Below are 16,820 nucleotides of genomic sequence, written 5' to 3'. Positions count from 1 at the left end.
AGAGAAAATTGATGAAGCATCCAGCTTCTGGTGCAATCGCACTTGCGGACGGCTAGCCGCAGGTGCGAGCATGCAGAAGCAAGCCAGCAACCGCAGAAGCGGCCAGCAAAGGCTGCCCAAAAATCGCTGAAGGGGGAGGGGTGGGGGGACTGCACCTTGGAGGCGCAGGTGCAAAGCAGACGATCACAGAAGCGGGGGAAGGTGCAGGTGCGATGTGATCGCCGCAGATGTGGAGCCACAAAAGAGGAAGTCCTGGAGGCAGTGAGCTTCATTTATTACGGGACTTAAGCCATTTCTAACCCATTTCTCTCACTTTTGAGCTATTTTAGAGCTTCTTGAGAGGGGTATTCATCTAGCAACTTGGAGGTAAGTAAATTCTATCTAATGTAAGTTAAATACATAGATTATGGGTAGATTTTAACATGTAAATTTGTGAAAAATATGGGTTTAGATGAAAAACCTAGGTTTTGATATGAATGGGGTTTGACTACGAAAATGGTTATGGAATTAAGTAAAAATTATATATTTGAGTTCGTGAGGTTATGGGTAACAACTTTTTTCGAAAATTTCTGAAATCCGGGCACGTAGGCCTGGGGATGAATTTTAGAAATTCTTTAATTGGAGTTGGGTAATCACTCTAATAGTTAGAATATGAACTTTTGAACATATATTGATTGATTTATACAACATTTGACTAGTTTTGGATTGTTCGGCATCGAGTTGAGGCTTTAGAGTGAATTTGAGGCCAGAAAGTGAGCTTTGAAACGAGGTAAGTCTCTTGTCTAACCTTGTAAGATGGAATTTACCCCATAGGTGATTTAAATTAATGTTTGCTTCTAATTTTGGGGGCTACGTACGTACGAGGTGACGAGAGTCCGTGCCAAGCTACTAATTATGCTTATGTCTGGGTAGTTTTAGGACCCAAATCATAAATTATTTGAAATATTTGCACCCTACTTGTAAATTAAAGTGCCTAAATTATATTAGAACTTGTTCGAGGAATTGTGAAAGACCGTTAATGGAATTTGTATTACATTGCGTATTAGCCTTTAATAATGTTTAAGTCAAATGCTTATAAAGTATCCTCTCTTTTTGTGGAGCGGGCCGAACGCTTCGGTAGTAGATAGATACATCTATGGTTCGTGCCGCTCGACCCTCGCCAGTGTACACATTATTCTGGAACGGGTCGTATGACCTCGGCATAATCGTGCGTGATAATACTCGGAGTTTAATTATACATTTGATATCATTTCATGGCTTGAGAGGTTGAAATCATATATGACTGAATTAATTTGGGAATTCCCATATGTGAAAGAATTTATTTATTTTCTGCTTGTTAATGAGTTATTATTATTACCATATATATAACCCATGCTTATTTAGAACTTTTGTACTGCTATTGTTAGCCCATAGTAAGTGTCGACGTCGACCCCTCTTCACTACTTCTTCTAAGTGTCGAAGTCGATCCCTCTTCACTACTTCTTCGAGGTTAGACTTGATACTTACTAGGTACATGTTGATTATGTACTCATGCTACACTTCTGCACTAACCGTGTAGGATCTGAGGCACGTGCATCTGGTGGACCTACCGGCGCGCATCCCCGATACCCAGAGACCTTGTGGTGAGCTGCTTCGTGAGCCGTTTCGTAACACCTAGAGTCTCTCCTTTGCTTTCATTTTCTGTCTATTTTTATTTCAGACGGTAGCTAGAGTTTGTGTAATCTATTCGTGCTCATACACTTGTGACACCATGTCTTGGCACACACACTAGCAGATTTTATGTTTTTGGATTATTACTATTGTATGATTGCACTCAGTTGCTTTCATTTTATTTATTCGAATCTACTGTTTCTTAATCTTTTAACTAATGAAATTTAAATACTTGGAAATTTATTAAAACGAGAAAATCACATGATTAATCCACCCTTGACTTGCCTAGCAGCGGCGCTGAACGTCATCACGGCCTATAAAAGAATTTGGTCATGTCGTGGAATCCTTCAAATTGACTTTTGCCTTTATCTTCGATATGTTACTGGCCGGTTGGGGTTGTGTACTAAGTACAATATGTTTTTTTTACTAATAAACTTTGAGCAAATTATTAATACTTATCTTAGCTTATGATCAAAATTTTAGTTTATTATTACCTAAAAAAATTAACTTAAAATGCTTATTATAAATTTCAGTATCCAAAATATGTAATTATTTATTTAATTTATTTAATGAGCTTCAGAACTTGAAAGTAATTTTTAGTATTTAATGATTATGAGCTAATTTAAATAAGCTAAACAAGCTCTTATTCGCCAATCAACTGTCAATCCGCTTGAGAAACAGGGCAATTGTTAACTAAAGGATAGAAGGCAAGCAGCGTCTACTCGTCCAAATCATAACGATATAAGAAAACACAAGATGATTTCTCCATCAGATAAAGTTACTCAGTATATGTACTGGTGGAAATAATAGGTATCCGATATATAATTGAAGTATGAAAGTTGATTGAAATATCACCGTCATAAAAATAAATAAACGGAAACATAACGAGGATAGCTGACCAAACAATACAATAGCTAGAACGTACTCCATCCATCTCAATTTATGTGATAATATCCAGATTTCGAGAGTCAAACAAGTTGTTCTTGATCATAATTTTTTCATATATCTTTTAAATATTTTGAATTAATTATTACAGTTTACAATATTTTTTACGTACTTTTCAATTATGTAAATTTTATTTCGAAGTATTTAAAAAAGTTTTGTCCAAATATTTAGTCAAATTAAGAAGTTTGAATTTTGATAAGCTAAAAATGTCACATAAATTAATCGGCTTAAAGGAAATACCGAACTTTAGACATAAGCTTGTGGATTACCTATTTTGTTGTAGTGTATTTTACCAGCATTCATAGACCCGCTGCTAAATACTTCTAAAACCGATGAAAAATTCCTATTTTGTTCTAGTGTCTTTTATAGTGTGATAATAATGGTGCTGCCTACTTACTACAATTTTATCGACCGTTTTTTGGTTTTCTATCCGATCGGTATTCGCATTGGACCGACTAAATCCATATTCATACTGGAAGTTTCGCATTGAGGGCGAAAGCGCTCTTACAAAGACGACTCTATACCCAACTCGAAAATCTGGTTAAGAATTGAGGAGTAGATCTTCCATGCTTGGACAAAACAAGTAGAAATTAATTTTCAATTCATGCTTGAAAAAAGTGACACGAAAAGATCCTACATTGCAATTTCTTTCTTCCAATGATATTCAATTAGCTGATACTTAACAAATTACAAAGCCTCTAGCTTCGGTTAGATATTTAAATTAATTTTCTCCAAGCTGAACGTTGTTTCTCTACTTTCAGCTTGCAAGGGGAGCATTAGAGAGTATGTTCATCTGAATAATCTCCATTTGGCGAAAAGCTTCACCATTTAGTTTTCCATGTTATATACGTACATTTGCAGGCTTCCAAAACAATACTACAAAATAATCTTCCATATAATTAAATAAGGATACTTTGATATGCTTGCAAGGACAAGAGCTGGATATAGGATCACATTTCCATTTTCCACTTTTGTTTTTTGAACTATCATCTCATAGAAATAGAATAACGTCGTAAAAACAACAAAAATTCCCATACCATACTTTTCAACCTTCATCGTCTATTTATTTATTGTAGCATATATGTTAATCTTCACCTAGTATAAAATTACTAAATTCTTAAGGTAAATGTGCATATGAGAAAGGCGAATTCCTCCTAGTTAGTAATTTAGCTTCTATACTTATCTTTCTAGGCAAATGAAGCCAAAAATTGATGACAACTTAGCCTCTATCAAGAGATTTTATCATGTTCAGATAAAAGCAAAGGCATAGTTTTTGTCGATTAATGAGGAGTAGGTTTCTTGATCAATACCACATATAAAACAAAATTACACAAGTATACATAGTTCACTTGTACATAGTACTAGGATGAGGAATCAAGAAAATTCAAATTCTAGACTTTATTACTAGTCCAAGCTAAATAAAGTAACTTAAAAAGCCATAGAGAACAACTGCTAATTACCAATAAATACTTATAAATTCCTTAGGATGAAAGTGAAGTATCTACTTCAATTCCAGTAAAATATGTTAAAGATACAATTTCGTGTTCAGTTCCCATGCAATACTCTTAGACATTAATATGTACATTCAAGTTGTTATAGCATATTACATACTCATTAACCCTACTACCTCTCACCCCCACCAACTCATTACAAACACAATCAAAGTGGAGTTTAATTCATTGTAATAAACACTAGTACAAAAAAATTAGAAGTAGCTACGAATTTCGTCGCTAATCTATCGATAAATTATTTATAACTAATAGAATTTCTTGATAATCTATCACTAATCTGTCGCTAAATAGGATTAACGATAAAATTTTCTATTTAGCTACAGAATATGCCTATCGCTAATTCTTGTTTTTTAGTAATGAAATTGTTTATCATGCATGAATAGGTGAATGAGAGGGGAAACAAATTACTCTTGAAAGCAAAGTCTTGCAACATTTTAATTCTCTATTGAAATATCACTTTGATGTCATCCTAGTCTCGTGGGAATCTTAGAGAAAGACGTTTAATGGATGAGTTCTGGGGAAAACACTAAGCAACGACCTTGTTAATTCCTAATTTCCTAAGGTGGAATATGGAATAAGCTAAAAAAAAGTGAAATCAGCACTCATGGTATCCTATATGATTTTGCCAAGGAATTGAAGCTCCCCACAATAAGTCCAGACAATCCATAAAAATTCCTTTTGCTACTTGACTATGATCATTCCGTTTAGAATAACATATGCATTAATGGCTACTTCCACGATTCGAACCCGTAAGTTAAAAGTTGTCTCAGTGTGACATATGAGTCACGAGTTCGAGTCATGGAAGCCGTCACTAATGCATGCACCAGGGTAGACGACTGTCTACATCATACCCCTCCGGGTACGGCGTATTCCCGAACCCTGCGTGAATACGGGATGCTTTATGCACCGGACTGCCCTGTCAGAGTAGCTAATCATCAATGTCTATGAAGATTGAAGGCAAATTGAGTACAAATTTTGAACATTAATCCTGAAGTAATAATTCCATCTCTCGAAAAGATAATGGGATATATTGTTATTTCCAAATGTTTAAGAAGTAACTAATACTCCATGGTGCTTCTATAGCTAAGAAAAGCACTTCCTAAATTTGCATAATACTGTAAATGTCATAAGCCTATGAAAATTAGTAACTCATTTATGATCACTCAATTTCTTAGGCATAGTACTAGCTGACATTCATCGTTTATTGGCACGTGAAGATCAAATTATGGGGAAAATGACAGTAAAATTGTAGATTGAAAATACTCATTTACAATTAAAACCTGTACAATAATACTACACTTTCAAGGAAGATTAGCTTTCTGAAGCAATTGACAATTCGCAATATCAAAAACGAACTAAGACATTCTTATGAATTAGGGCACAAAGGAAGCTTTCTAGTTTACTTAATTCAGAAGTTAATGACAAGAACAAAGTAATAGTACATATATCAAACACAACACTGAGGCACAAATGTTTCTTTGATAATCCATATAAAAGAGAAGAACACACAAACATTATAACTTGCAAACAATATGCATATACCTATACAGACACAAAGATTTCTATTACTTTGTGTGTTTGTAAATATATATGCACATATTTCTTGAGAGATATTGAAGCATTTAAAGAAACAACTTAATTACCCCATAGAAACATGCACAAACTTTTTCTTCAAACAACTACATATGGAATTGAAAATTGACCACTCACGGCAATTAATCAGTGATTATTATAGCCAAGACGAAGCTCCAGATCGAGTTCATTTTCATCGACATCTTTCTTGCCTTCTTCTTCTTCATCGTCAATAAGTGTGGGTTCAATTCTCATACTAAGGTTGGTATCATAATAATTGTCATGAGTACCAAAATAATTGTAATTCTCTTGCCTCGGATGCGAATCATGAACATGTTGGTAGCTAGGGTTTGGAGGTTGGAAGTAAAATTGGCAATTCATTTGTGCCCTAGAATAATAATGATGTTGCTCATGACTTGAAATAGGTGCATAATACCTTGAGCTATCAAAAGCATTAGCTTGATCTTGGGATTTTCTTGAATAAATTGAAGAAGATTCTTGATTAGAATTTTGCTTAGCTTTCAACTTGTCTTTCCTATGAATATTCATATGACCTCCCAAAGCTTGAGCATTTGTGAAACCTCTTTTGCAGAAATTACACTCATAGGAACGTCCCATGCCAGTATTATCATCGTTGAATTTCTCCGATTCGCGATCGGTGTCTTCGCTTGAGCTATCGGAATAGTTGTTGTTCTTTTCAGATGCCATTGGTGTTGAATTTAGCTAGCAACAAGAGCAAGTGGTCTTTGTTTTTTTCACTTCTTGTTGCTTGAAAACACACTAAAGCTTGAAAGATTTTTACTTGGGGTTTGAGAAACTAGAGATAGAAAATCAAAGTGCTTTTGTAATTCCTCATTTGAGATCATTTTATAAGTGATTGAAAAATTTAGGGTAAGTTGAGGAGACAATGGCAAGGACAATGGAGAAATTTTGCCTTTGTATATGTAGGCCCTTCACCATATTATTTCATATAGAACTGATATTTGTTTAGTTTTTAAGTAAGAATACTTCTTTTATTGTTTTTAGTTGAAATTTGCCCCTATATATTAATTTTCTATTCCTGCCGGCATCTTTTCTGCTTTCAATTATTTTTGATTTAATTTACATGCCCTCGAACTGTATTTTTATTATTATTATTATTATCATTCTCCTATTATTTTAGCCTTATTATTGCCTGTTGTTTTTCTTGTGTCAGTTTCTTACTGCTCTGTTATTTTGTTGTTATTATTTTTGTCTTCATTATTTTTAACATGGCTACACTGTTATTTTTCTTTTTTAACCAACTGAGAATTATTTTCCTTGAGTCGAGGTTCTATCGAAAATAACCTCTCTTCCTCTACTAGGTAGGGGTAAGATTTACATACATATTATCCTTCTCAGACTCTAATCTGTGGAAATATACTGGGTATGTTGTTATTGTCGGACTGTAATTTTTACATCTATCAGTATTATTAAACTTGTTATAGTAAATTGCTTAACTCATTGTGCATGTTAGTAGTTTCACTTATATTAAATATATACAATTGTGTTTACCCTCAAAATCGGATAACAATTAAATTTATAAGTAGTTTTAAGGATACGCGGATTAACTTGATACAAAGCGATAAATTAAGTTACTATTGAACAAACAAAGAAAAAATAAATTCAAACCACACGAGTTGGATAGTTTCAGCCTTAGTGAAATAGTTATTCTCGAGCCGGGCTCACCACGACCGGTACAGACAATTAAGAGCAAGAGCTAAAGACAGAGAAAATAATAATATATTACTTTTGAGTGCGTGTTATCCTCTCCTTCATGAATTATTAAACCCCATTTATATAGTAAGAGAGTCCTACTTTAGATACAATTCTATAAAAGGTAAAAAATCTTCTAATTTACTAATTACCGGTTCTTTATCGATACGTGCCAAGATCCCCGCCGTGATATCCGGCAGGTCACGGATATTTCATCTTTCTGTTGGCTATGCTGGATTGTCTGACAATGTTCTTCGAAGTCATTCGAGGCTAGGACCGATTCCGGGACTATGGCATCGATATTCTTGAGGGCAAGCGTCATACCCCGGGTTCTGGCCCGATGGGACTTTGGCTCGATTTCGGTCCCTTGCCGCCATGTCACGAGCCTGGCTCATCTTGTCGGAGGCCGGGATACACCATGAACTCGATTTTACCCGTATACAGATAGTCTTCTCGTTTCGGAGAGTAAACGACGACAAACGACATGAGCTTGTGATTCTTACTTCGACACATCGTGACAAAAACGACAAAATATCTGAAACGTCTCGTTAGTCAAGTCATAATTGCATTAAATGCATGTCAGCCGACAGTCGGCCGTCCCTGTACGTGAAACATCGTTGAACTACTATAAATACCTCCTCCTTTGTTCATTTTTACTTTACATCAAACCTTCTACCTTCGTACCTTCAGGATTTCAATACTCTATGGCACTTTTACCCCGGTTATTTGAAGTCCTTTGCAAGAATTTTTACCCATCTTCTTCTCAAGCCAACAAGTCTAATCCTTCAACTTCCTTTCTCTCTCCACTTTTCTCAGATTTTCCTCCATCTTCATTTTCTAAAGGAATGGCAAAGACTTCCAAAACCATTCTCCAGAAAGAATCTCCTTCTACTCCGGCTACTAAGGCTGAGGAGACCGCTCCGTGCGCGGCCGTCGATAAATCAGTACCCGAACCCCCTTTGAAAATATTCATTCCCGGGGTATGCCCGGTCAACATCGATTTCAAGGTTGAAAAGCCTTCCTCCATACAGGGTCAGTGTGAGGAGGTCTTATTATACATCTGCTCGATTACCGTAGAGGTCCTCCCTACGGTCCGAAAAGACTACAACTAGGACGATAAAGACATAGTGGTCCCCGACCCCGAAGAGGCCATTACCACCTATGTCAAGGGATACCTAAGTGTTTATACTTATCTTTTACATTGGGCTCGGTAGAACCAGTCATTTTAGATTTCTGCACGAGGTACAACGTGTGCCTAGTCCAGATTCATCCATCACTTTGGAGGATAGTGATCCTCTTACAATTTTTTGTGAACAAAATCGATGGGTGCTCGTTCACCATTGATCATCTACTCCGCTTATAGAGTCCCTGGATCTTCCCGGGGGACGCTGATAAAGCTTGTGCGTTGGGCCAGTAAAGCCCTATTCTTAAGCATTGATGAGGACCAGGATCGAGGCTGGCAATGCCATTTTGTCCGAGTGAGGACTTCGAACTTGATTCCAGCTGAATGCAGACCATTCCCCGAGAAGTGAAATACGTCACGTAAGTTGAACTTACCTTCAAATGTTGATTTTATACTTACTTCTCTTTTCCTTGCCGGTATTCGTGGTGGTGCAGCCGTTGCTCGGGTCCCAAATGATATCCCTCGACTCATGGAGTGGGTCGAGGGTATCGTTTCACAGATTCACTACTCCAAGCATTCGTGGAGAAAAATCTTGAAGGGTCGTTAGGAGGCCCGTTCCCATGGTGAGACTTCTTTCCCGAGGAGGTTGTGTTAGGATTTTTCTTTTAACATTAACCCCTTACTCCGTTTACTTCTTTTTGTAGGCTAATCTAAGGATGCCGAGCTTAGGCCTCCAGTCGGTGGCGAGGACTTACCTACCGAGTCTCCTGCTCTAAGGCAGGCCGAAGAGAGGAAAAGGAAGAGGGCTCCGAGTTCCCCGAGCTCGGAGAAAAACAAAACAAGGAGAAGGTTAGTGCACAAGCCAAAGGGAAACACTAGCTCCCAAGAACCGACATTGGATTTGCTCTATCGGGTGAGGGACGAGTCCGAGGGAGAAGAGCCTTTCATTCTGGTGGCCCGTGAGCCGTCGTAGCTAGAAGAGAAAGTAGCCTCTGAACCAGAGATCCGTGAGGCCGATCTGCCTCAAGCCAGAAAGGTCGATAAGGAGACCAGGGCCGAGGCTTCCCGGGATGCGGGTAGTGACCTGAAGGAGGCACTCGGCGTGATAGACATCACCGAGTCACCCTCGTTTACCGAGTCCATGTATAACGAGGCCCAAATAGTGAAAGAGCACCCCAATGAGGGGGCCCACGAAGCGGACGACCCCCTCTGCTGCTTTTTTGGTGGCGTGGATTCCACCTCCAAGGAGGACGTCACCGGATTAGGTGACTTAGAGGTACCGAGGAAAAGTCCATTAGTAGGGGCAGGCGGGCCTAAATCGATTCCGAAATTGATCAATCGGTTCCCTGCCCTGAGTGTGGATCCTGGTGGGAAGCGGTCCATTATCATCACCGTTCCGGAGGATGCCCGAGGTCAAGAAGTTGGCGTATCCCGAGAACGAAGAAGACTCTGAGGGTTTGGGCATATCCGGGGACGGAGAAGCCTCTGATGGTCCCGGTGATGAGGCGGGCTCCAGTGAAGGACAAGCTGTTTAAGAGCCTTGTAAATTTTTCTTAGTTTTTCCACCTTTGTACTTATTGTTGAGGTCGTTTGGCCTTTGTAAAGATATTTTTATATATATATAAGGCTCTTTTTTCCTTCGACCATTTTTAAGCTTGTTTTCTTTCAGTCTTTTCTTTATGATTGTAAAGATATCGAATACCTTAGCACGTAATAATTAGGTCTTGTTCGGCGGTTCAAACAGGCCTTGCTCTTGATATTATTTTGCTTAAGACTTGTGGGGGGCTCGGTATAACTTGAAGCTTTCCCCAAAGTACTTAGAATATTTTAGATTATAATTTGCCGAGGGTAGCCTTTTGAACCGGTTTAGAAATGTTGAAGGCCTTATTTTTTGGTTACGGGTCTCGGAGGTGTCCGAGCCATTCTAAGATGGCCATAGACTTTCTATTCCGGGTGTTTCCCAGTGGGATTGTTACCCCGAATCATCCGGGTTTGACCGAGACAACCATCCCCAAATGGAGGTGGCTGTGGCCTTTAGAGTTCGGGCACTTCCTAATAAGCTTTGTGCCCCCGGGCTTCGTTATCCCATGCCGTTCGAACTGCCTTGGGTGGCAGTCCCCAAGTGAGGTGGCCCTTGGGTTTGATGTCTTTAGGGGATCAAATGTAAGAAAGAAAAATTTTCAAGGGACAAAATATTTATACGCAAGGTAGAAAATTCCTTTAATTTTTGTGCGTAATAAACAAAGTTACAAATATGTTCAAGCTTTGTGTTAGGGCTCGGACGGTTTATGTGGGTACGGTTCATTTGACCATTTGGCCCTTACAGTAAATCCTATCAATCGAGCCAAGACTATTCGAGCACAAAGTTTCTTTCCTTGCTCAAATCATTACCCGAGGGTGATGCCCCCCAGTGCTCGAGGCCGCTCATTGAGAAGCCTCAGATACTGTTGATTTGATCCTCGACATCGGTTCACAACCGGTCTTCAATTCTAAGTTAGCACGATCCATTGTTGCCTCGTTAAAAACCTTATCAAAAAATTCATTTCGGCCAAAACCAGTTCAAGCGAAAAAGAGTGCAACACGTACTTTCAAGCCTAAAAAATTGTATCTTTCTTTGACGGCCACCTGCAAGTGTTAGTCCAAAATGTAAATAAATAAAATAAATGAATGGGGTCGTACCTTGGCAGTAGTATCGTTTCAAGTGAGTGATGTTCCAGTTGTTCGGTATTTGTTCACTGTTTATTGTTCTGAGTTTGTACGATCCTTTTCCGGTGATCTCGATAATTTGATACGGACCCCCCGGTTCGGCCCCAACTTTCCTTTGTTTGGGCTCCGGGTGCTTAGTATGACCTTCCTTAACACTAAGTCCCCGACATTGAAGTGTCAAAGGTTGGCTTTTCGATTGTAATACCTCTCGATCCGTTTTTTTTGGGAGGCCAACCGGACGAGGACGGCTTCGCGTCTTTCATCTAACAGTTCTAGGATCGTATTCATAGTCTTGTTGTTTGATTCTTCAGTCGCATATTGGAACCTGAGACTCGGTTCTCCGACTTCGACCGGTATTAGAGTTTCGGTGCTGTAAATCAACTAGAATGGGGTGGACTCGTTACTGGATTTAGAGGTCGTACGGTACGCCCATAGGACTTCAGGCAAGATTTCTCTCCATTTTCCTTTGGAGTCGGTCAATCTCTTTCTGAGATTTTGGAGTATGGTTTTGTTCGTGGACTCTGCTTGACCGTTCCCACTAGGGTGATAAGGTGTTGACATGATTCTTTTGATCTTATGGTCTTCGAAAAACCTGCTTACTTTGTTGCCGATGAACTGTTTCCCATTGTCACACACGATCTGGGTCGGCATTCCGAACCGACATATTATGTGGTCCCAGATGAAATCAATGACTTCCTTCTCCCTAACTTTCTCAAACGCCTGGGCTTCCACCCATTTAGAAAAATAGTCAGTCATAAACAATATGAATTGAGCCTTACCGGGTGCCCATAGAAGGGGGCCGACGATGTCCATCCCCCAATTCATGAACGGCCAGGATGACAAGACCAAATGTAGCAGCTTCCCGGGCTGATGAATCATCGAAGCATGCCTTTGAAATTAGTCGCATTTTCGTACGAACTCCTTTGCATCCTTTTCTATGTCGATTCAATAGTAGCCGGCTCTGATTATTTTTCGAACTAATGATTCGGCGCCCGAATAATTTCCGCAGGTGCCTTCGTGGACTTCCCTTAGAACATACTCGGTGTATCCTAGTCCTAGACATATTGCGAGTGGGCCATCAAACGTTCTTCAAAACAAGTTACCGTCTTCGGACAAGCTGAATCGGGCCGCCTTCGTACGCAAAGTCCTTGATTCCTTAGGGCCCGAGGGCAGTTTTTCGGTGTTCAGATACTCTATTTATTTGTTTCTCTAGTCCTAAGTTAGGCTTGTTCAGTTTATCTCGACGTGACCTTCTTCCACTACCGATCTCATGACCTGTACGACCACCCCCGAGTTGAACTCATCGTCATCGATCGACGATCCCAGGTTAGCAAGGGCATTAGCCTCGCTGTTTTGATCCCGAGGCACATGTTATAGATTCCACTACTTGAACTGATGTAGCATTACCTGTAGTTTATCCAGGTATCTTTGCATTCGTTCTTCTCTGACTTCGAACGTCCCAATAACTTGGTTCACCGGAGCTTCCCAGGCTGATGAATCATCGGAGTCACACTTAGCTTCGATCACCTCTGGCCCCAAGCTTTTGGCTAGTTCGAGACCTGCAATCATGGCCTCATACTCGGCCTCATTGTTAGTTAATTTTACTGTCCTAATATATTGTCTAACTATATTACCTGTTGGTGGCTACAATATAGTGTCGAGTCTGGACCCCTTTGTGTTCGAGGCGTCATCCGTAAAGAGAGTCCATATTCCCGAAGAAGTCCCCGAGTTTAACAACAATTCTCTTTCGACCTCAAGTATTAGGGCCGGCGTAAAGTCGTCCACAAAGTCTGCCAAATTTTGAAATTTAATGGCGGTCCGAGGCCGATATTCAATATCCTAGCCGCTGATCTCTACGGTATATTTGGCCAACCGTCCCGAGAGCTCGGGTTTATGCATTACATTCCTTAATTGGTAAGTGGTTACAACATATATGGGGTGACATTGAAAGTACGGTTTTAGCTTCCTAGAGGAACTTAGCAAAGCGAGCGCCAATTTTTCTAGGTGAGGGTATCTAGTTTCGGCCTCACCTAAAGTCCTGCTAACATAGTAAATTGGAAATTGCGTACCTTTCTCTTCCCGGACTAGGACTCCACTTACCGCTATCTCCGATAATGCCAAGTATAGGTATAGTTGTTCGTATGTCTTCAGCGTGTGAAGCAGCGGTGGGTTCGATAGATATCATTTGAGCTCTTCCAAGGCTCGTTGGCACTCCGGGGTCCATGAGAAGTTACTGATGGTAGGCTATAATCTCATATTTTAGTCGATTATTACATTCCAATTTACTGCACTTTAGTTGAGTTTGAGCTTTAATCGCTAGTGTTTTGCACTAATATGTGTTTTATGCCTTTTAGGAGTGATTCCGAGCTATGTAGAAGTTAAGGAATAAATTCAAGTGATTTGGAGTTTTGATGTCTAAGTAAAAGCCCAAGGAATTAAGTCCGGATCGTGTTCGGAGATCCACGGATGATAGTTAAGAACGAACGAAGAATCGAGCAGGTATATTGCGCAGTGTCTAGTAAAATGCACATAACATTTCGCTCGTAACTCCGTTTGGGCTACAAAATATATTGTTGGAAAGCTAATTCAAAGGGCTACAACTGTCATATTTTATGTTTATTTAAATTCCCAACATAACAGAGTGAAAGGTGCGTGGCAAGTGTGCATCCATGCACTGACCGCGCATATGGGGCAGAACAGTGTGAAAAGTGCGCGGCCACGCACGTCCAACTCTGAAAAAGTGTCCTTTTTCGCATAAGAGAAGGTGTATTTGTTTAGGCCCGACCCTACTTGGTATATATAAATAGAAAAATGGTATTTTAAGGACTTTCGACATAATTTAGACCTAAGGAGGCTAAGGAGAAGAGGGAGAAGCAAGAGCACAATGATTTCACCATTCATCCTCACTCATAACAAGGGTATGGATGTTTTATGTTTTACTTTGAATTAAACTTAATTGTGATAAATTTCTCCATATCCATGGAGTAATTCTTCCTTAGGGATTGATGGATTTGGTATTTTGAGAATTGTTTATGGATATTAACTCTAGTTTTATGTATTGAATTATTTTGGGTATTTTTATTGTTGCATATATATTCACTTGTTTATGTAATCGAAAGAGGCATAATTTGTGATGTTTTGTATTATCTTATTGGTTGAATTCATTGATTCTTGTTAGTAATCGAAAGAGACTAGTTGAATTAATGTTTAGACCTAGTTAGGAAGATAATCGAAAGAGGTTCTCCTAAGGATCAATCCACTACGAATTCTTGCATATATTCACCAAGCTTAGCTTAGTTCATATCGTAAGGTTGAGACTTAATCGAGAGAGGAGTTTCTATTGAATGTTTTGAACATAATAGAGTAAATTCGAGAGACTCACTTGAACTATAGAAGTGAAGTAACTAGAGTTAATTCCCAAACAAGTATCTTACACCTATCCAATCAATTCCTATTTTCTTCCTTTTATATCTTCTTGTTTCTCTTGTTGCGATTGTCATTAGCCAATAGTTTAGACTTTTAGTAAATTTTAGTTTTAAATCACACAACTCTAAATTGTTGATCATCTTGGATAGCAAGTAAAACTAGAAGCTACAAAAATACTGTTTAAATCCAATCCCTGTGGATACAATATTTTCTATACTATATTCGACTAGCGAGCATAATTTTGTGTTGTGTTTTTAGCTCGTCAATTACTCTTTTTCTTCAACAGTGAGAAGAACGATGGCTCTTGTTGGAGGACCTCGAAATAAATCGTCCCAAGGTATCTATGCATCCGGTTAACCTTTGTACGGCCTTCACGTTGTCCACAACAGTTATATCTTCGATGGCCTTGATCTTATTGGGGTTGATCTCGATTCCCCAGTTGGATACCATAAAACTGAGGAATTTATCGGACCCGACTCTGAATGCACATTTCTCCCGGTTCAACTTCATATTATATTTCTTCAATATGTTGAAGGTTTCCTGCAAGTGTTTCAAATGGTCCTCTGCTCGCAGGGACTTAACCAATATATCATCAAGGAAACTGAGGATCTTGGTGATAAAGGAAGTTTTTTCTTGCGTCGACATTTTTTAGTTCGAACGGCATAACGTTATAGCAGTAGGTGATGTACTTGGTGATAAAGGAAGTTTTTTTCTTGATCACCCGGGTCCATCCGAATTTGGTTGTACCCAAAATAAGCGTTGAGAAAACTAAGGATCTCGTGGCCGACAGTTGCATCGATCATGCGATCAATGTTAGGCAAAGGGAAAGAGTCCTTGGGACATGCTTTATTCAAGTTTTTATAGTCCACACACAATCTTACTTTGTTCCCCTTTTTAGGGACTATTACTATATTTGTTAACCAATCTGGGTATTTAACCTCTCGGATGGACCCTATTTTAAGGAGTATAGATACCTCGTCCTTGATGAAATCATGTTTAACCTCGGACTGGGGTCACCTCTTTTACTTGACCGGGTGGAACTTTGGGTCCAGGCTTAGCTTGTGAGTGGTTATTTCTGGCGGGATCCGTGTCATATCAAGGTGGGACCAAGCAAAACAATCTTCGTTAGCTATAAGAAATTGAATGAGTTTTTTTCCTGAGCTCGGGATTCAACCCCGTGCCCAGGTATACCTTTCGATCGCGCAAGTGTTCGATCAGTACGACTTGCTCCAATTCATCGACTGTTGATTTGGTAGTGTTGGAATCGTCGGGAGCTATGAATGATCTGGGAACCCCGTAGTCGTCGTCCTCACCCATCTTCTGCTTCTCCAGTTAGGACGGAGTCGGTGTCAGTAGTTTTTATTTGGTTTCTCCCTTGGTGAGGGACCCAACTCCTTCGGTGTCAAAAGTGTGGATATCGAGACCACCTCGTCGACCGCGAACATCTCTTTTGCGGCTGGTTGTTCTCCATAAATTGTTTTTTTCCTCCCGGTATCGGGAACTTCAACACCTGGTGCAGAGTCGAGGGAACCGCCCTCATGTTGTGAATCCATGGTCTTCCGAACAAAGCATTGTACCTCATCTCCCCTTCGATTACATAGAACTTTATTTCCTGAATGGTCCCGGCGGTATTTACCGGTAATGTTCTCTCCCCTTTAGTGGTCTTACGTGCCATGTTAAACTCGTTTAGGACTCGGAGCGCATGCACGATCTCATCTTGTAGGCCGAGTTGTTCCACGACCCTCGATCTGATGATGTTGGCCGAGCTACCTGGATCAATTAACACACGCTTAACTCGAGATTTATTTATGAGTACATATATTACCAGTGCATAATTGTGGGGCTGCACGATCCCCTCAACATCTTCATCGTTAAAGGACAAGGTTCCCTCCGGCACGTAATCCCGAGTTCGTTTTTCCCTTGTGATAGATACTTTGGTGCGCTTCAGCATTGGCCCCTAGGGAATGTTGACCCAACCGATGATCATGTTAATCATGTGCTGAGGTTCCTCCTACTCAATCTTTTTACTAGAATCTCTGTTCCTGTAGTGGTTCTTGGCTCGATCGCTCAAGAACTCTTAGAGGTGTTCGTTGTTGAATAGTTGGGCTACTCCCTCTCTTAATTGTCGGCAATATTCTGTTATGTGGCCGTGA

At 39.6% G+C, this 16,820-nt stretch overlaps 1 protein-coding gene across 1 annotated transcript; it reads right to left on the bottom strand.

Annotated features, from left to right (window-relative positions):
• Positions 1-5,825: 5,825 nt before the first annotated feature.
• On the bottom strand, positions 5,826-6,386 carry LOC104106457 (transcriptional regulator TAC1-like). The gene has a single exon (XM_009615005.1). The coding sequence runs from the start codon at positions 6,384-6,386 to the stop codon at positions 5,826-5,828; it is 561 nt and encodes a 186-aa protein (XP_009613300.1).
• Positions 6,387-16,820: the final 10,434 nt, after the last annotated feature.

Source organism: Nicotiana tomentosiformis, chromosome 9 (genome assembly GCF_000390325.3).
Source record: "Nicotiana tomentosiformis chromosome 9, ASM39032v3, whole genome shotgun sequence".
NCBI classification, from domain to species: Eukaryota; Viridiplantae; Streptophyta; class Magnoliopsida; order Solanales; family Solanaceae; genus Nicotiana; species Nicotiana tomentosiformis.
The sequence above is the reverse complement of the archived record's forward strand: the minus strand, read 5'-3'. Positions and strand labels throughout refer to the sequence as shown.